We start from the raw sequence: 19,143 nt of genomic DNA, 5'->3' as shown, positions 1-19,143 counted from the left end.
TGGGGAGGGAGGCGGGGGAGGAGGCAGCTGGTGGAGGTGGAGGCCCCGGCGTGGGGAGGACAGAGGCCACACCCATCAGCAGCCGGGCGGTACCTGGACATGTTGTCGGGGGAGCAGACAGAGTTGCCCCCCGTGGAGATGCTGGTCTCCATGCTGTCGGAGCTCTCCAGGCTCAGCGTGTCGTAGGCGTGCTCACCCTCCTCGCCTCTCTCCCGCGAGGCCGGCAGGTGGTGCAGGATGGAGTGGTGCATGAGCGGCGGGAAACCCGCAGGCCCGGTGGGAAAGGGCGCCGCCCCGTGCAGGGCGTCCCACTGGCACTGCGCCTCAGCCGCTGCCTTCTGCTTCAGCTCCGCCAGCCGCCGCCGCTGTTCCTCGATCACCTGCTGTCCTGAGTGTGGAGGGGGGGATGGGGGATGTCACGGTGGGCACCCCACCCAGCCAGGGAGGACACCAGCAGCACTAACAGACGGAGGGAGGCAGCGAGCGGGGAGAGGTAACACGGAGCAGCCCCCTCGCCCCCCACCAGCTTCCCCGAAGCCCCCACAGCTCTGGGTCCGGCTGCCCTGGCTTCATCGCCCGCACAGCTGACCACAGCCGTGCAGTCTGGCTTCAGCATCCTCACCGCACGCTGAGTCCACACGGGCCCCAAACCTGCCCGGGGGGCGCCCCGGCGGGCATGATGGCCCGGTGGCTCCAGCTCACAACCCAGGCCTGAACAGGTGGGCAGGGCGCATGCTCCCAACCCTGCTGCTGGGGGGAGGAAGGGGTGCCGGCAGCCCAGCACCCTCATCAGTGCACACCCCGCGGCAATGCAGAAGCAGGAGCGGGCAGGAAAGGAGGGAGGGGAGAGAGGCGGAGCTCTGCTGCGGCAGGAGAGCTCACAAGGCCAACCCGACACCCCAGCCCAGCTCAGCCTGGGGGTCTTGCCCGCGGGCAGAGGGGGCCTGGGCAGAATCCATCATGCGGAGGCCCGGGCAGGGGTCGCCCGGCCAAAGCAATGCCCTCAGTGACCAACGCTCTACCTGCTGGGTCGTCGGTTGGGAGGGGCTCGGCAGGAAGCGACTCGACTGGAGTGGGGGGCCCCCCAGGCAGAGGGCAGGGCAGAGACACAGAGGGGATGAGAGGAGAGAGAGGCACAGACATGGGCTTTCGAAACAACCAAAATGCACACGAGCAACCGGCACTCCTGGGTGTTCCCGCGAACTAACGTGTCAGGGAAGCACTCCTGGAGGTCGTCAAGTCCAACCCCCTGCCTCCAGACAGGGCAATGTCTAGTTCTACTCAGGTCAACAAGCACTCCCCTTACTTGCTGGGCTCTCTAGAAAAGACGCCACAGCCCGGCTACCCTGAGTCCCCTGCCCCTTAGCCTTTGAATAAACCTCCAGGAGTCTCTCTTCTTTAGGTCTCTAATCCAGATCCCTTTTGCTCCCCATGTAAAGGGAACATATCCTGGGAAGGGTGTGGGCGTGGATAAGCTGGGGTGACAGGGTGTGGCGGATGTCCAGGGGCCCTGGGACAGCAAGTGGACTGGTGTGGCGGCCACTCACCCTTCTGCTGCAGGGCCAGCTGGCGCTTGGTCTCAATGTCCTGCAATGTGGCTGCCAGGTTGCGAGGAAGGCTGCTGGTGCCGTTTTGGGCGAGCAGAGTGCTCTGCGGGGGTGGGGGGGGGGGGGGGGGTGGCAGAGGAAACGGGGCACTGGGACCTGAGGCTCAGAAGACACCCGCCCACCCACAAGGCTTCGTGGATAGCTGTGGTCCCTCCCCAGTGTGGCCATCTCCAAACCCATCCCTCAACCACCACCACCACCACACGCAGCCCACCCACTGTTCTCAGACCTTGGGTGAGGGGCTGCGGCCCAAGGTAGCCACGCTGAGCTGGGAGGAGGAGGAAGACGAGCCAGAGGAGGAGGGGAGCAGCCCACTACGGGTGCGGGGCAGGGGGCTGGTGGCCTCGCCATCCATCTTGGAGCGGTAAACCTGGAGGGGCGAGGTGGCATCTGCTAAGGGACCTCCGGCTCCCCCACCGGGCATCACTCCCATGGCACTGAGCGGGCTGGGATCCAAGGTGCCCAGCACCAGGCCCCTGAGGCCTCAGTCTCTCGCTGACCGCAGCACTGGGGGCCAGCCCAGTGGGCAGACGTTCCTGGCGGCTGCCAAGCCTCCTTTCCAGGCTGTTCCTCCTTGGGGCCAACCCCGCATGGTAGAAAGGACTGTAAATCAACCCACATGAGGAGTTCACACCGACAGGCTGAGTTCTATAGGAGGCCGACTGGAGGCCAAGGCTCCCTCTGGTCCCAGCTCTGCCAACTAACGGCGTAGGTGACCTTGGGCCACGCACCTCCCCACTCTGGGCCTCGGCCTCCTTATCTGCAGAAGGAGGGGGCAGGGCTAGGCTAAATAACTGCCAGCCTCCCTCTCAGCAGTCTTTGGAGTCAGGAACCCTGACTCTCCGTGTTGCCCCTGCCACTTCCTAGCTGTGCAGCCTTGGAGAGATTACTTATCTGCTGCGGCCCCAAGTGCTTGATCTGTGAAATGAGAGTTCTCGTTATCTACCTCAAAGGCCTGTGGTAGAGATTGCGTGAATCAAAACATGTAAAAACCTCAACCCAGCTGGGCACAAAATAGAAGGGCCATGCCAACACCTTCTAAAGGGAACATGGAATTTCAGCTGAGACCGGTCTTCGAGGTGCCATGTCTTCACTCTAGGAACGAATCTTGAGTGGGCAGGGGCAGGGGGTTGATCAGGCACCGTGGCCGGTCACTGGAGTGGAACCTGGGGCAGAAGACTGCCTGAACACCCTGCCCCACACCACGGTCAGCAGCTTGCTTGGGGCTCCAGTAGACCCCTCATGGCGACTCTGAGTCCGGGGCATGAACTCAAGGCCGTCATCTGAGAGTCTCTGACCCACTCTCTCCTGTCTCCGAGAGTCATCCCTGGGGAGACCAGGAGAACAAAGACCAGCGACTCTCCCAGGACACACAAGTTCCAGGGGCAACAGGCTCAGGAGCGTGTGAGGACTGGGCGAGAAGCTCCGGTGTGAGAGCTGCCTAGGACAGAGTGAGCGTGCTGAGTGCCGCACAGGCCCTGCCGCTCGCAGAGCCCCCTTCCGTCGGACCATCCAGCGCATCACCCTCGGATTCGGGAGGCTGGCCCTCCATGCCCCGAGGGCCAGGACGGCCGCCCTCGAGGGGACCCTCACTTCCTGCTCGGGGTCCAGAGGCCCCTGCTGCACCGGCTGGATTAATCCCCCATCATCTGTGCAGCTGAAGGGTCTGAAGGAGGTACCCAGAGCCGAGAGGAGCAGGGCTGGGCAGTGAGGGAGGGGTTACCTGCAGCTGGCGGGAAGCTTTGGCAGGCAGAGGCGGGGGGGAGGAGCGAGGGGAGGCGGCAGCGGGGCCCGTCCCCAGCCCGGCCATCAGCTCCTGGTACCACTGCTCTAAGTCTACTGTGGGGAGCAGCAGCTTCTCCATCTGGAGAGGGTACGGGGGAGGAGGACAGGGGACAGGGTTGGGGGGCAAGGACAGAGAGGAAAAGGTCAGGAAATCAAGAAATGAGGGGAGCGGAGAGAGGAGGAGGAGGGAGGAAAGGGAGAAGAAAGGGCCAGGTCGGAGGAAGGGTAAAGGCAGGCCGTTATGGGGAGACAGGAAGGCAAGGGAAACGGGGAGGATGGGAGAAAGGAGAGCACAAAGAGAAGAAAACACAGTGAGAAACCGTTGCCACGAACGTGCTGAAGGCAAAGAGAAACGGGGCACAGCTCCCAGACCACAGACACGGACTACGCCAACCACGAGGCCAGCCAGCCGCAGCCCGCCCGGCACACAGCGCGCCCCTGGGGCTGGCCGAGGGCGGAGACACCACTGCATGGGGGGCAAGCACACACAGAGCCACACCGCGAGTGGGCTGCACGGGCGGCAGGGACACAGACCACCAACCTGGGGCGAAGGCGTGACAGAAGCGAAGGAGGAGGAAGAGGGCAGCGCGGGAGGAAGACAGGTGGTGGGAACCAGGTCCTGGGAGGCAGGGGCCCAGGGAGGCAGGCCCAGCGCAGGGGCCGTGGGCACTGGCGAGGTGCCCCACATCGCCTTTAGCTGCTCAAGCGTCACGTACTTGGGGGAAGGCCGGATGCGGGAGGGAATACAAGAGGTTAATGGGACTGGAACCCAAGAGGTGGCCCTGCCCAAGGGTAGGATTCAAGCACGGAGCCAAGGAGGCCTGCAGAGCCCAGGAAAGCCAGGGTCTTCTCAGCAGGAGGCCCTCACACTGGAGCAGAAGGCCTTTCCTCCTCGAGCCCTCAGGAGCTGAGAAAGCAAGAGAGGGAACCGCTCCTAACTCCCCTTATGCCAGCGGCCTTTCTCCATCACTGCTGAAAACAGACCCTGCTGCCCACCCCCTGCCCCACACCCTGGGGAAACACAGGGCACCCGAGAGCAGGCCCGTGGGCACAGGTGGGCTCACTCGGTGGCTGGTACCTCACTGTCGGGCAGGGGCTGAGCGAGTGCGCTGGGGGAAGTGGCAGAAGCATGGGGGTCCAAGCGGGAGCTCAGGTGGAGAACCTCTGCCAGGCTCACATACTCCTAGGGCGCCCAGTGCGAGGGGAGGGACGGGCAGAGAACAGGTTAACAGGACTCCGCCAGGCACCAGACACCACACTTAATGCCAAAGAGCCAACACTCCATTCCACACAAAATCCAAGGCAGGGGTGGGGAGCTCACTGTGGCCACAGAGGGCTGTCAGGGGGGTTGGGGGGAGGGCAGAAAAGGGCAGGCAGAACTATCTGAAGTCTTTTTTTTTTTTTTGGCCACACTGCACAGCTTGTGGGATATTAGTTCCCTGACCAAGCATTGAACCCACAGCCTCGGTAGCAAGAGTCCTGACCACTGGGACTTCCAGAGAAGGCTCTTCTTGACCTCCACTTATGAGGCTGCCCTGGCATCCAGGCCCTGCGGCAGGGCCTGGATGGGCCCTGAATGGGCCCCCTGATCACCCATTCCTGGGTTTGCCCTGGACGAGGGGTAGATGAAGAAGTCACGAGCCCACCGGGAATCAGGACCCAGCTCCCAGAGAACCCTTCTGTCTCCAACACCTTGGGCATCCCCAGTGGGGCACACACATGCACTACTGAGCACCAGCCACACCATCCCCGTGGGTCCTCTGGAGGCACCACGAGGGCCTGAGCAAGGTGGACCCTGAGAAAGAGACCTGAGCAGGGAGCAGTTACAAGCCCAGGCAGATAAACAGGCCCACTGTGCAAAGGCTAGGACTTGGAAAGATGCTCACACGGTAGATCATGGGTTAGAAAGACACACACTGCCGTATTCCCTGAGCATACCCTTAAAATCCTGAGTTTATCCAGGTCTGGGGAACACAGCAGGCACCCAAAATGCATGTGGAATCAAAGCCCAGGATCCTAAGCCTGCCCCACCCAGGGGAGCCCACCCTGGTCTAGCTCCAGAGGCAGACTGTCCTCCAGGGGTCACAGAACAGGAAAATGAGCTGGAAGGTCCAGTGTGTTGTGGCAACTGATGAATGGCATGCTGAACATGTGCAAACTGATGCTCTGATTTTTGCATGAGCTGCCCAGGCACCTATGGAACCACAAACTCTGGCCAAAGGATTACTGCCACGTGCCCTTCAGCGTGGCCAGTGGGAGGAGTCGCGGGCAGAAGCTCATCAAGCAGGCAGACAGGCAGTGAGCTGTGATTACCTCTTGTGCTTTGAGGCAGAGCTGAGTGGAAGCCGGTGGGATTAAGAGAACAGAGGAGGCCCCAGCCTGAGAAGACTCTGGGAAGGGGCCCAGAGCTGCCGTCCCCAGCCCCACCTCTGAGGACTCGGAGATGAGCAGGTCAGCCTACAGAGAGGGTACGGGTGAGGGGCCTCGCCCCTCACACTCAGCCCAGCCACCCTACCTGAGGCCTAACTTGCTTGTGCAATGAGGCGGAAAGCCAGGCATGAGGTGGGACCTCACACGCCAGGCGTGCAAAGACTCAGGGGAGAAAGACTGAAGGAGCCCCAATGCCCACGTCTGAGCCCACAGCCCAGCTCTAGACAGAAGCCCAGGGAGCTCCAAGATCAGGACCCCGAGATCCATACACTTCCCCTCAACTTGGGTCTGCCCGGCCCCATCCTGAGCTGCCATCTTCCCCACCCACAGCTCCTGAATCCCCCAGATATATGCAGTCACCCAAAACGGTAAGATCAGCAGGCTCCTGGGAGCCAGAGAGGTAGCTGAAAAGCAGCAGCTGGCGGCCATGGAGGATCCGATCCCAGACCTCAGAGCCATTCCTGCTGCATCTCTCCAGCTCAGGAAAACGTCCCCACACTAGACCTCAGCCCCTGGGGCGAAGGTGCCACATGTTTCTCCAGAGCCTCCCAGGAGACCCGTGGGCTCATGAGGCTGGGGCTGACCCAACCATGTTACCTCTTTGAGGGTGGGCGTGGTCTTCGGGAAAGGCCGGCCACCTGTGAGCGAGTGGTATCTTCTTTCCAGCATAGCCAGTTTCTCCTTCTCCTGCAAGTCCAAAGCGGCAGAATCAGGAGTGGGAATGAAGCAAGGAGCCCCAAATAAAGGGGGATCCCACATGGCTGGCCAGTCTCCACCCAGCACCCTGCACTCACCTCCCACTCCCCCAGCCCCGCACCGGCCCTCCTCCCCGCTCACTCCCAGTCTGACAGGGCTACCTTCTGCAGCAGCTGCAGGGCGGCATTCTTATCCCGGGCTAGGCGTTCAGACTCCTGCACAGCCTGGGACCGGATCTGCCCAGCCTGACTGTCCAGGACCACCAGGCGCTCCTAGAGAGGATGGGAACAATGGGTGAGGCAGCCCAAGGTGAGGCCTGGCTGTCTCTCCTGCCCAGAGGCCCTGGGCTTGGGTGAAGGGAATCAACCAGCACTTCCGCTCAGCCACTCACCCCCAGAAAACGCAGGCTGCTGTGGTCAGCTCCTCCTCTTACTGGCCACCAGGCATACCGGCCAGAACTAAAGTTCCCAAACCCCTCATCCCCCGGCCCCCAGAGTCAACAGGTCCTGAATCCTGGAGATGCTGAATGGTCCTGCACCGACCCCAAGCCCCCAACCCACTGCCACCACACCAAGCCAGGCCCCCTACTTTCCTGGCCTCAACTTTTTTCACCAGCCCGTTTCCGCTCTCTTACCTTTCTGATCCGCCCCACAAACAGCTTTCTATAATGGCCTTTGAGGTTCATTCGTTTGTTTGTCTGAATTTTCTAGCCTTTTTGGAATGTATGTTAGTTGTGTTAGTTGCTCAGTCGTGTCCAACTCTTTGCGACCCCATGGACCATAGCCCACCAGGCTCCTCTGTCCATGGAATTCTCCAGGCAAGAATACTGGAGTGGGTTGCCATTCCCTTCTCCAAGTGATCTTCCTGACCCAGGGATCGAACCTGTGTCTCCTGCCTTGTAGGCAGATTCTTTACATCTGAGTTACCAGGAAAGCCCAGAATGTATATTACATGAATAATTTTCTTTAAATCCATGAATAAGGGTAGATCAGTTTTCTCAAAATCTTTCAGCGACTTCTCACTAATCACAGGATAAAGCAAAAACCCCTCGGCCAGCACTGAAGGGCTCCTGGACCTGGACCTGCTTTCCAGCCTCCCTCCCACCCTGAGCCCTTGGCATGCCCGCAGCTTGGCCCTGTTGTACCATTGGCGGTTCAGGTGTCCACTCCCAGGCCAGCCTTATACAGTGCCTTTTTCCAGGAATGCTGCCCTGTCTTCTCCACCCATTGGAAGCTTACTTCTCCAAGACCAGACCTAATGCTATCTTCTCTCCAACATCTCCCCTGATTATCCCTCAATTTCTTTGCCCCTTGCTCTATGCTCAAATTATTCCATATCACCATTTGCCTTGGATTACTGCTGCTGCTGCTGCTAAGTCACTTCAGTCGTATCCGACTCTGTGTGACCCCATAGACGGCAGCCCACCATGCTCCCCCGTCCCTGGGATTCTCCACGCAAGAACACTGGAGTGGGTTGCCATTTCCTTCTCCAATGCATGAAAGTGAAAACTGAAAGGGGAGTCGCTCAGTCGTGTCCGACTCTTCGGGACCCCATGGACCGCAGCCTATACCGGTGAATATGTATCTCTCATCACCACCATCCCACCCTAGCTGTCTGATCCAAGGACAAAGTCAGTGTTTTTTCTGTCTCCATATCCCCAACAGGGCTTAGTGTAGTGCCTGGCTCAACAATCTTGTGCCAAGGGAATGAAAAGATATTAAGTGAGAGAGAAGGATGGGGGCTAGTAGAAATGAGCTGTGTTTATCCCAGGAGGCCTTCCTGAAAGAGGAGGCCTTAAACTAGCACCACGAAGAGCAAGACATAGGAGAGAAAGGAGGGAAGAAGGAAGCTGTACTAAATCTGGGGTCAGTCCGAGCAGACTGAAGCAGACCAAGTGGTAATCGGGCAAGATCTGCCATTTACTGAGAACCTGTCAGGACTGAAAAACACTGGTAAATGCTTTGCATGTATCACTTCACTTAACTCTCTTATGACGCAGGTGCCCTTATGCTCATTTCACTGATAGGTAAATGCATTTGTAAAGCAGAGCAGCTCAGGGAGTGAAGCAAGGGATCTGGACTCAGGGGGAAGTTCAGTGACTCCCCCACTTTCCACCAAACTCAGACTAGCCATCAAGCCCCACTTTTTGACACCCTTCCCCCAATCTCACTGCATTCACCTCCCACCTACTCTCTCCAGCCTGGCAAAGTGCACATGTACACAAACACACCTGGGCCCCCCGAGCCCGTCTCCTCACCCACATCTTCCTGACTCTTGCTTAACACATCCTCGCCCATCACCCTGTCCAGGTCTGGCTGAGATCAGGAGTCGATTTTATAGCAACTAAAGCACCAGACTTGACCAAGACAGTTGCGATACCCAAGCCCCTTGTTTCACAGCTCAGCTGAACCAGGGCTGAGCTGTGACTGGAACCCAAGTGATGCCTTTCTAGGACCCCGGGCTGGCTCTAATATCCAGATCTCAGGTCTGTGTCCCAGCACTTCAGCATCCGACAGAGAGCTCCACAAGGGGCAACTCCTCCTCAGCCCCCTCCTTCTCGTCCTCCATCTCCATCTCTCATTTCCCGGCCCAGCCAGTGCCCAGCTCCGAATGTGAGCCCCATCCACCTTCCAGGGGAGGGGGTGGGGTTCGCGTGTCTGAGCTTCTGAACAACGGCTACTGTTGTTTCCTGAGTGCTTACTATGATCACCACATCCTATGCTGTTTCCACATACATCATCTCCTTTAATGCTCACAAGAGCCTGTTATTGTTCCTGCTTTACAGAGGATGAGACCGAGGCTCAGCCAGGTGAGGTTAAGCCGGCAGTGCCCGGGATGGGGCGGGCGCACCTTCCTCTTGGCGATGCTGCGGAGCAGTTCGGCCTTGCTCCGGAGCAGCCCCTGGCCCGCCAGCTCGCGCTCCTCCTCCACGCGGCTCTCCCGTTCCAGCTGCTGGAACTCCAAGTCCTCGAAGAGCTTCGTCTCCGTCTCCAGGGCCTCGGCCTCCTTGAATGACAGTGACAAAGGGGGTCGGGTGGTGCTCACGATCCCACTCTGCGCCTGGAAGGCCAGGCCACAGAGGCGAGAGATCTGGGGGCTGGACCCGGGGAAACGGAGGAGGGGCCCTGCCCCCACCCTGTCTTCTTTCCTCCGCTCGGCCCTGCCGCTTTCCCGGGCAGCGCGGCCTGCAGCAGCAGAAAGGAGAACCTCCATCCCCAAACCCCCATCCTTCCCTGTCCCCTCCAAGCCACAGCACCGACCCTGGCGTCCGGCAGGTACTGCAGGGCCCGGGCGCTCCCGGCCCACCGCTCCTCTCTTCCGGGCGGGCGGCCCTCGGGGGCGGGGAGGGGGGCTGGTGAAACTGACCCTTCTCAGCTGCTCCTGTAACTGTTCCCGCACTGACTCGGGGCAGTTATCGAGCTGCGTCTGGAGCTCGGCGTAGAGCGCCTGGCGGGCCTCCAGGTGCCTCCGTCCCGCGGCCAGCTCCGCCCTCTCCTGGTCGCCGGAGGCGGAGGGGGCGGGCACAGGGGAGAAACAGAACACACACTCCTCAACTCCGGCCCTGGGCCGCGGCGGCGCGGGGCGGGGCGGGGCGGGGCGCGGGGCGGGCGGGCGGGAGCAGAGAAGGCGGGGTGGGGTCGGGGAAGCAGCAGGATCGGAAGAGGAGACAGCCAAGAGGAGGAGGTGCAGCCTGGGGAAGGCAAGGAGCCGGGGTGCGAGACCGGACTCAGGTGCAGGCGACGGTGTCCGAAGCAAGGGTGTGGGTCCGGGCAGAAATGTTGGTCTCTTGGAGTCCCCTGAACTAGAGAGGTTTGGCGAGGGGTGGGTCCTACGAAGAGGCCCGCTGTTTTCTCTCCAAACCGCTCAAAGCCAAAGCTGGTTCCACATCACAAACCTGGAGCCTTCAGCTCCTGCCCCTCCCCTTCTCCCACTTGCCCAGAGACCAAAATTTAGCCCTGGAAAAAAAGGGTAGAATTGGTGAGGGTTAAATCCAGGAGTTGGGTGTGAATTGCGAGCCGAGGATGTTAAAGCTACGGCAGTGCAGCGGAGGGGACCCCAACCCAACCCCCTTAGCCTCCCCCACTCCTGCCCAGGGTGGGGGTGGGGTGCTGGCTCTGCAGCCTGAACTTCAGCAGGATGAGGGTTGCAATTAGTTCGGCCGTCGCCATGGTAATAGGAGCCCCAGGAGTGGGTACAGAGAGGAGGTGGATGGCTCTGTCTGGGGTGAGATGACACCTCTGAGGGCGGGAAGGGGGATGAGGGGAGGGGCTGGTGAGTCACCCCCTCCGAAGGACAGGCAGAGGAGAGACTGTGATCACGGATTCCAAAGCCAGAGTGGGGCCATGGGCTGGCGCTGGGGCTGGGGGCGGGGCCGGGGCGGGGGTGTGTGTGGGGGGCAGCTAAGGGAACCTTCTCCATTGCTGTCACCGTGGCTACCACCATCTCCAACACCACACCACCTCAAATAACTGGGCCCAGAGAGAAGGCAAAGTCCACACCTCCAGGCAATGCCAGGGCAATGAGAAATGAGGCTAGCAGGTTCCTGCTAAAATGCTGAGCATCACCATGGAGTCCTCCTGTTTCCTCTACCCACCCCTCTGATCCATGAGGTTCCCATCCCCATCCAGAAGAGGGGGACATGATGAGGCCAGTTTCTGAGATCCAAGCACCTCCCCAGGCTTGGACTCAGCCTACGATGCCCTATAGGGAAGAGGCCTATCCCTTCTTCCCACCCTCTGGTTGGAGTATCTGCAGTTGGGAAGCCCCAGAGGAAAACTCAGGAGGGTAGCCACTGGGTGGCAGAGAGCCTCCCCGGCCATGCCACCACCACTGACCTCCTTACCCCTCTGCTCAAGAGGGAAGACAGACGATGGCTGGAACTCAGCCTGCCTTCCTCTGTGCAGGAAACTGCCAACAGGCCATGGAGGCCACACCCTGGCTTTTCCAACTGAGAGGAGGTCTTCAGGCTGAGAGGCTCCTCAGCCAAGCCAGCCTCCCCCAGTCTTGGACCCCTCCTGCCAATGCCCCCTTGAGAAAATTCAGCTGCACCTGCTGTCCGTTCCTTTCTTATCAAAACCCTGGGGTCCCACACCAAGAAAGGAAGGAGGCAACATTAGATGGGAGAGGCCAAGGGCACACAGGTGCCCATGGAGTTAGTGCAAAAGCAGGCACGGCTCAGCCCTGCCTGGGTGGGTGGCACTGGCAGTTAGGGGCATGCGGAGAGCCCAGGACAGTGATTAGAGAGGGCGTTAGTGCAGGCCTGGTTGGTAAGCGTGGAGTTAATTTGGCACAGAATTTGGGAGTGTGGTTTTGGGGGCCAGAGCCAAAGCTCAAAAAATTAAAAAATTAAAAAAGGATGGGAGGGTCAACGAATTTTTAAGAGCTTCAAAATTGAAGGGCAGGAGGAAGACACTCTCCAAAAAATTCAGAAGTAAAATTAATTCTTGGAAAAATACTGTCAAGTCCAGAAAGTGGTGGCCCCTCTCCACTTCGGAGCTTTTGGCACGTTGTTGGACATCTTGGGAGTGGCTGGCAGGGCCCCTGTGGGATGGAGCGGCCCCTGCAGGCTGGCAGGAAATCTGAAAGGGGCAGGGTCAGGAGCTGGGACCCCCTGGGATGGGAGGCTGCAGATCCTGAAGGCTCAGGGGAAGCAGAGACTCGAGGGCCATCTCCCAAAGTTCACGTCCTGAGTCCCAGAGCCCTGCTTGGAGGGGATGTCCTCCAATGTGGGGACTGGACCTGAATCACTCCCCAGCACCGGTCCCCTGAGCAGTGCTCACCACCCAAGAAGGGGCTTCGACACTTCCAAGAAGGGGCACGGAGGGCCCAGAACGGCAGGCACCCAGGCACCCAGAGGGAGAACAGAAACCCAGGCAGAGGAGACCCCAGACACCAGCCCAGACCCTGGGAGCACCCTCCACGCTGGTACTTTTCACTGAGGACAAGGCCCCCTGCCCCTGTGGGATGGACAATGAGGTAAGGGGTAAAGAGCCCCTCTCCTCCTCTCCCAGGCTGCTGGCGCCCAGCACGGAGCCAGGCCAGGTTGTGGGTTACCTTGTCCCTCTCCTTCTGGATGCTCGTCTCCAAGGTCACCAGCTTCTCCTGCAGCTGGTCCACCGCCTTCTGCTCTTTCTGCAGCAGCGCCCGCTCGGCCTCCCTCTCCCCCTGCAGCAGCGCCCGCTCCATTTCAGCCTGCAGGCCACAGCAGGGTCCATGTCAAGGCCACTCAGGGTAGCTCAGGCCATGCTTGGGGTGATCACCGAGCCTGGGAGGAGTCCCGCCCAGGGCCCTTGCTCTCACCTCTCGGGCCGACTCCTGCAGCTGCTGCTCCAGCTCCTTCACCCGGACTTTGAGCTGCTCTACTCGCCCCAGCACCTGAGCCCGCTCCTCTTCCAGGGCCAGCACCTCTCCCTGGAGCTTGGCACCGGGGGCATCCTCGTGCTGAAGGGGAGGGGGCCGTCAGCTTGGGGGAGCCTAGAGCCTCCCAGGACGAGACTAAGAAAATGGATCGCTTTGTCTCAGGACACTGAGAAGGAGCAGCTGGACTGAGAGGAGGAAATTCCCCTCCCTATAAGGAGAGCAACACGGCTTGGCTACAGCGAATAACGACTCAACACTGAGAGCCAGGCCTGGGTGGGGCCCGAGGAAAGGTAGGTCATAAAGCATATTTATGGCTTGGGAGACTCATCAGCACCTGCCACTCTTCCTTGCCTCCTCATTTCTACACCTTGCAGCCCTGGGTGTCCCTGACTTCCGCTACTGCCCCCTCGCAGGGCCTTAGTACCCACCGCGTGCCTGCCTCCTCGGCCCCCAGCCCCCAGCTACAGACGGCGCTCCAGCCCCCCGCTGGGTCCCACCTCCTGCTGGGTGCTCTCAGTGCTGCTGCACTCCTCCTTGAGATTCTCCTCGTCCGAGCGCTCCACACTCTCCCACAGGCGCTGGGTGGCGCCTCCAGGCTCCTCGCTGCCGCGCCCCAGGGCCCCAGTGCCCGCCGCGAGGCCTCGTGAGGGCCTCCGGCTGGCCAGGGCCAAGGCTGCGGCCGCCTCCCCTATGCTGGGCAGCTCCCCGGCCTCAGGTCCCCCGTCAGCCCGGCTGTACTCGGCGCACAGGTTCAGGATGGTCTCCAGGCGCTGGCGTTCCTGGGAGGGCAGACAGAGCAGGGCATGAGCGGACGGTCCTGGGGCCAGGAGGTTGCCCAGAACCACGCTCGGCATCTTGTCAGGAGCTTGGATGCGGTTGCTAGGAGCTCAGACTCAGAATCAAATCAGGAGAGACCTGGCCCCAACGTCTGGGGAGGCTGATGGAGGGAGGGCGGGTGCCCCCGAGGCAGGCGAGGGGAACCAGGCTGTGTGCCCCCTGCCCAGGTGACCAGCAGCTCCTGCCTTCCTGTCTCCCTTCTCATTCTGCCCCAAGGTGGGTTTACAGGGACACACTCAGGAGCGCACGCTGGTGAGCACGTTCTCACTAAAGACCATGGTGAGAAAACAGACAAACACTTCAGGTGTTCGTGCTGACACGGATACATGTTGATCCAAAGACGCCGGGACCCACAGAGACACCCCAACACAGCAGCACTGACACACAAGGACACAGCATGAGCCCCGGCCTGCAGCAACAGGCAGGCGCACACAAAGACACCAGCCCTGACACGCACGGACGCACACTGGCACACACTCACACAGATAAGCACAGTCTAGCACACAGACAGGTGGGCGCCCACACAGACGTGGCTGGAACGCAGACGTGGGGGCCCACAGGGGCCTGGCACGGTGCACACAGCGAGGTGCTCAGTGCACGAACACCCTGCCGCGGCCCTACTCCCGTCTCAGCTCCCTGCCACCTCCTGGCAGCTCTTGGCTCCCTGCCAGCACGGGGGGCTGCTGCCCGGGTCCCTGGCCCAGCCACTCCATCTGCCCCGTCCCTGTACAAAGCCCACCCAGACACCTCCCAGGGCCCTTCGAGGTGAAGACGGGACAGAACAGGCATGCCCCGTCTCCTACTCATTACACCCCAGACTTGGCGCCTCCCCCAGGCTCCCTTGACTCCCTGGCATCCCACCACCTCTGGTGTCTCTCACCACGGTTTGGTCAGGACCCCCTCAGACACTTACCCAGCTTCCCTCCTGCTGCTTGCCCAGTTCCATGGCACGAAAACCAGGAACCGAGTCTCAGCACCCAGGAGGCTGGGCCAGCGCCCCCGCCCCTGCCCCAGGACACAGATAAGCAGCCCGGTTGGGGTGGGAGGAGCAGGGCAGGCAGCCTCCAGATTTAAAGTGGCAGGTGGGGCAGGTCAGGGCTGGTGAGGCACCTGGGGGTGGGGTGGCGCGGTGGCGGGAAGGCTGAGTGGAGTTGAAGGAGGCTGGGCCCACCACTCTGCCTGCGCCAGGCTCATTGTCCCCCTTCCAGGATGAGACCCCAGGGGGGGTCTAGCATTCTCATCTAGGCCAAGGCCAAAACATAGAAGATATGGCCGTGGAAGAGACTGGGGGGCCCTGCCTCGTCCTTCCCCAACGCCACCCCCACAACACACACACCGTCCCACACCCTCACCTCACCCAAAGCTGTCCCAGCCTCTTTCTTCCAAAAGGGCTCCAGACAAACCTCCTCTGTTCTGACTCTCCTCCTTAAACCAATCCTTGGGTCCCAGGGCCCCACGGACCCTGCCCTCCTGCTCACAAGGGAGAGAGGGCAGGAGCTATTTCCCTGTGCATCTGCTCCAGGGTACAGACGACAGCCAGAGTCCCCATGCTCCCTGTGCTATCTGGGGAATCCCAGCCCCCAGCCAGCTCAGATGCCATCTCCAGGACAGCTGCCCAGAGCCACACCCAGCCCCCAAATACACCCATGCATGCATGTGAGCGCGCACACACACACACACAATTACTATCACACAGACTGGCCACGATCAGCCAGGGCTGCCCATCGTGTTTTCTGCTTCTCCCCCCATCTCCAGATCCTGCATAGGCCAAGGTGAGCAGCTCCCACCCACTGAGAGAGGCCAAAGAGAAACAAACGGCAGCCCACTCCAGTATTTTTGCCTGGAAAATTCCATGGACAGGTAGTCTGGCAGGCTACAGTCCATGGGGTCATAAGAGTCAGACACAACTGAGCGACTAAACGACCACAACAACAAAGGGAAGCAAGAAAGCAGGACCAGAGGCTTTGTTAAAGAAAAGCCTGGAGAAGACAGGAGAGAAAGACAGGAGGTATGGCTTCCAAGTCCAGTTCTGCCAGGACGTGCTGTGTGACCTTGAACAAATCCACTCCCCTCTCTGGACTCAAACTTCTAATCATTAAGCCCTGCGTTCTCAAACTGAGAGGTACAAAGCTTCATCCTAAACATGGTGTGTTTTCCTAGAGCTTCCCTGTATTCCAATAAATCACGTGAAACGTTAACTTATACATGAAAACAAACACTGTATTACAGAATAAATGAAAAGTTAGCATGCATTTGAAGTAAGGCCTTAGAGACTTCAAAGGAAGTTCAGGGCACCAAAGCTTTGGCATCCAGGTCACTGCGCTGTATCCTGGAAGTGGAGAAGCCTGGGAAGCCCGGGCTCTGTCCACGCGCCCCTCCCTCCTTGCCAGCCGGCCCGCCCACACTCTGGCAGAGCCCCTGTCGTGATGCCCGCAGCCTCCCTGGCACGCGCTCACCAGCCTCTCCATCTCCTGCTCCCGAAGCCGCTCTTGGCGCTGCCGCCGATGGTACTCCAGGAGGTCATCCTCATTGTCACTGATCTCCGTGATGCTGTTTTTCCGCTCCCGGGTGACAGGCACACGCAGGTCCCCGCTGGAGAGCTTCCTCTGGGCACGGGGGCTCTGGCGGGGTGAAGCCCCAGTCAAGGAGCCCAGACTGTAAGCCGGGCTCAGCCTGCCGCTGAAGCTGCCCTTGCGGGGTGCTAGGGACTCCCCGAGTGTGGGCGAGGGGCTCCGTGTCCTACGGCCCCGGGCCCCCAGCGTCAGGGAGAAGTCCTCTGGTGAAGCCCCGTGGGCTGCCCAGCGCCGGGGGCGGGGGCTCTCTGCCACTTCCCTGGTTAGTTTGGGATCTGGGGCGGTCCGGGCGGGCACGGGGGAGAGAGCCCTGCGGGACAGAGATGGGCTCAAGGGAGGCAGTTCTCTCATGCTGTCCAGGCCCCGCCGGCCTAGGCGGGGGCTCTCTGGAGGCTGCAGGGTGCGTGTGGCTGAGCCATCCGAAAATGTTCGGCCCACCAGCTGGCGTGAGGGGCTGGTGGTCAGTACCCGCTCAGCGCCTGGCGGCTCCCGGAAAGGGCTGGGAGGGCGGTCCTGGAGCGTGCCAATCTTGTTTCGGGGAGCAGGGACTGGCGGCTGGAACTTGGGGCTGCCAGGAATGCTGGTGGGCGGGCCCCGGGCACCGGAAGCCGGGTATTCACTCAGGCTGATCGCCACCACGGGCAGCTGCCCACCCGGCCGTGGGCTCTCTGTGGCTCTGCGGGCTTCGGCCAGAACAGTGGCTGCAGGGCTGTCTGTCAGCAGACCTCGGAGACCAGGGCTGGGAGGCCTCTCGTGACCCCCCTTCCTGCCCAGCCGAGGGCTCTCAGAGGGGCGAGCGCCACTCGGTCGGGACTGCGGGGGCTGCAGGGCCAGATGGTAGCTGGAGGACCGGGTGGGCACCAGCGGGGGCAGGGAAGGTGCTGGTTCCTGCCCACTGGGTGAGTGGCTGGCACAGCTCCCACTACTGGCTGGCGAGGAGAGTGGAGAGAAGGCCGGAGAAGTGTTCTCATAGCTGGAGCCCACAGACATGGCACCCGGGCTGGTTGGGGGGGACAGCAGGTAGCGCCCGCCATTGGCCATTGGTGAGAGTGGGGACGTTGCGGCAGGCTTCTTGCCAGCAGCTCCAGGCTCCTCTAGCACCAGTGAGTCCATGATTTCCTGCAGGTCCTTCTCAATAGAGCTCACCAGGGAACTGTGGCTGCCACAGGCAGAGGGTCCCCGGGTTGCATGCTGTGGGGTGTGGTTCCCATTCACCAGGCTTTCCGATTCTGTGAAGGGAATGCAAACAGCCTCAGGCCCGATCTTCACCTCCTGGGCCCTAGGGAGCTTTATATACAAAAGAGCCAGCGCCCCCCACCTCCTGCGAGCAGGGCGGGACTGCCAAGGCCCTGGAAGAGCAGCCCCTGCACCACCTTCCCCAAATCGCCTGCCCTTGGTTCTACCTTCTCTAAAGGAAGAGGGCTCTTCCGGCTCTAACATTTTATGACTTAGGACAGAGCTGGCAACAGTGCCAGGCACTTTTAGGATCCTCCCCGTCTTGGTTTCCCCAACCTCCTTGACCTCTCCATCAGAAAGGCAGGCACGCATTCTACAAAGAGCAGCGGGGCATGCTAGGGAGCGAGCCAGAAGTTCCAGGGGGTCCCCGTTTATTAGGACATTAGCGCCTCCCAACACGCAGCGGAGACCCAGGAAAACACACACACACACACACACACACACAGCCTCCAGGACTGGGTGACGGTGTGTGCGGCAGCACTTTATCCAATCAGAGGCAAGGGAGGGGCCTGGCCCTGAAGGCCAGTTCCTGGAAGCCAGGCTGGTCAGCAACTAGATGCAGCTCAGGGCCTCCAATTAGACCATTAAGCCACACCAGCAAGAGCCTGCTTTTGCCCTGCCCCAGCCCTCATCAACCAACCAGGAGTCTCTGGAACCACTGCCCCAAACAGCTGAGGGAGTGGCATGACAATCTAAAGTAAGGTAAAGCCACCCAGGGAGTGGACTGGGAACCCAAGCTTCTGAGCCCCCAAGGGCCTAGTATACAGGAGGCAGAGGAGAAGGGAAAGCCTCTGCAAGCCTGAGTCTGGTCCAAAATTATGGGGGCTGTGTGGGACCAAGGAAGAGGAGTTGCCATGGATACTGGTGATCCCAGTGACCACCCATCTTTCCTCATATCCCCAGGCAATCCATTGAAACCACTGATGCCAGCCCACTAGATGTCCCTAACACACATGCCCACCTGTCCCAGCACCACGATGACCCCTGTCACCCCACAGCCATCTGAATGCCTGTGCAAAGTCTGGGGTGGCAGGCCTATGGGCAGCCTTCTGGTCTGTACCCCACCCTCAAGGCAGCTGGGCTGAGTGGGGGGCTGTGCTGGTTCCCTGGGACAATCACCAACTCTCCTCTAGGGATCAATAATTCACACACAAAGTGCAGCTGCTCCACTGAGTCATCAGCTGGCATGGCCTGGGGGTGGGGCAGAGCCCAAAGATACAATCACAAGCAGGTGGGAACCCCCCCCCCTCAGAGCTTACAGCATCTCAGTCTGATGCTTCCTTCTGCCCTCTCAGGCCACCCTCAAGGGTGAGGATCCCTGGTGGTGACATATGAGGGTCAGGGTCCCAGACACTGAGGTGACACCGTCCAGGGCAGTGGGACACAGGCTGGCAGAGGCCCCCCCATCCCTCAGGCACATGATTCTCCCCAGTTCCAGCCAAGCAGCACTTCTTGGATCTCTCCCCGTGGCCAGACTGCCTGGCACTCTCCCCCAGCGGCCCATGGCAGGTGGCAGCAAGCCCAGATCATGGCTATTGTCTCGCCCTGACACTACAAGTGTGGCTGGAGTGGGCAAGGGGGAGGACTGTCCACGGGGTGCCACCAAACCAGCCACCTGC

General features: G+C 60.6%; 1 protein-coding gene and 1 long non-coding RNA gene across 18 annotated transcripts in view; one reads left to right on the top strand and one right to left on the bottom strand.

Annotated features, from left to right (window-relative positions):
- Nucleotides 1–19,143, bottom strand: part of PHLDB1 (pleckstrin homology like domain family B member 1) — a 48,862-nt gene that overhangs the window by 13,818 nt on the left and 15,901 nt on the right. For 4 of the 17 annotated variants that reach the window (XM_027979260.2, XM_042232703.2, XM_060399739.1 and 1 more), the window contains 15 exons: nt 16,172–17,517; nt 13,376–13,657; nt 12,819–12,959; nt 12,573–12,710; nt 9,885–10,013; nt 9,369–9,524; nt 6,680–6,790; nt 6,420–6,509; nt 5,706–5,849; nt 3,934–4,107; nt 3,331–3,471; nt 1,837–1,977; nt 1,548–1,650; nt 1,023–1,067; nt 94–388 (listed from right to left, as the gene is read on the bottom strand). In XM_027979260.2, the coding sequence (XP_027835061.2) occupies nt 94–388; nt 1,023–1,067; nt 1,548–1,650; nt 1,837–1,977; nt 3,331–3,471; nt 3,934–4,107; nt 5,706–5,849; nt 6,420–6,509; nt 6,680–6,790; nt 9,369–9,524; nt 9,885–10,013; nt 12,573–12,710; nt 12,819–12,959; nt 13,376–13,657; nt 16,172–17,517 (3,436 nt within the window). Of the gene's footprint in view, nt 1–93; nt 389–1,022; nt 1,068–1,547; nt 1,651–1,836; nt 1,978–3,330; nt 3,472–3,933; nt 4,108–5,705; nt 5,850–6,419; nt 6,510–6,679; nt 6,791–9,368; nt 9,525–9,884; nt 10,014–12,572; nt 12,711–12,818; nt 12,960–13,375; nt 13,658–14,628; nt 14,674–16,171; nt 17,518–19,143 lie in introns of those variants that run through there. The other 13 variants (XM_027979265.2, XM_042232706.2, XM_027979269.2 and 10 more) reach the window with 11 other exon arrangements.
- LOC114118397 (uncharacterized) lies at nt 12,326–15,913 on the top strand. The gene is made up of 2 exons (XR_003591762.3): nt 12,326–13,168; nt 15,471–15,913. It is a non-coding gene; the product is annotated as an uncharacterized LOC114118397 (long non-coding RNA).

This window comes from Ovis aries, chromosome 15 (assembly GCF_016772045.2).
Source record: "Ovis aries strain OAR_USU_Benz2616 breed Rambouillet chromosome 15, ARS-UI_Ramb_v3.0, whole genome shotgun sequence".
NCBI classification, from domain to species: domain Eukaryota; kingdom Metazoa; phylum Chordata; class Mammalia; order Artiodactyla; family Bovidae; genus Ovis; species Ovis aries.
This window is presented reverse-complemented; position numbering and strand designations above follow the sequence as displayed.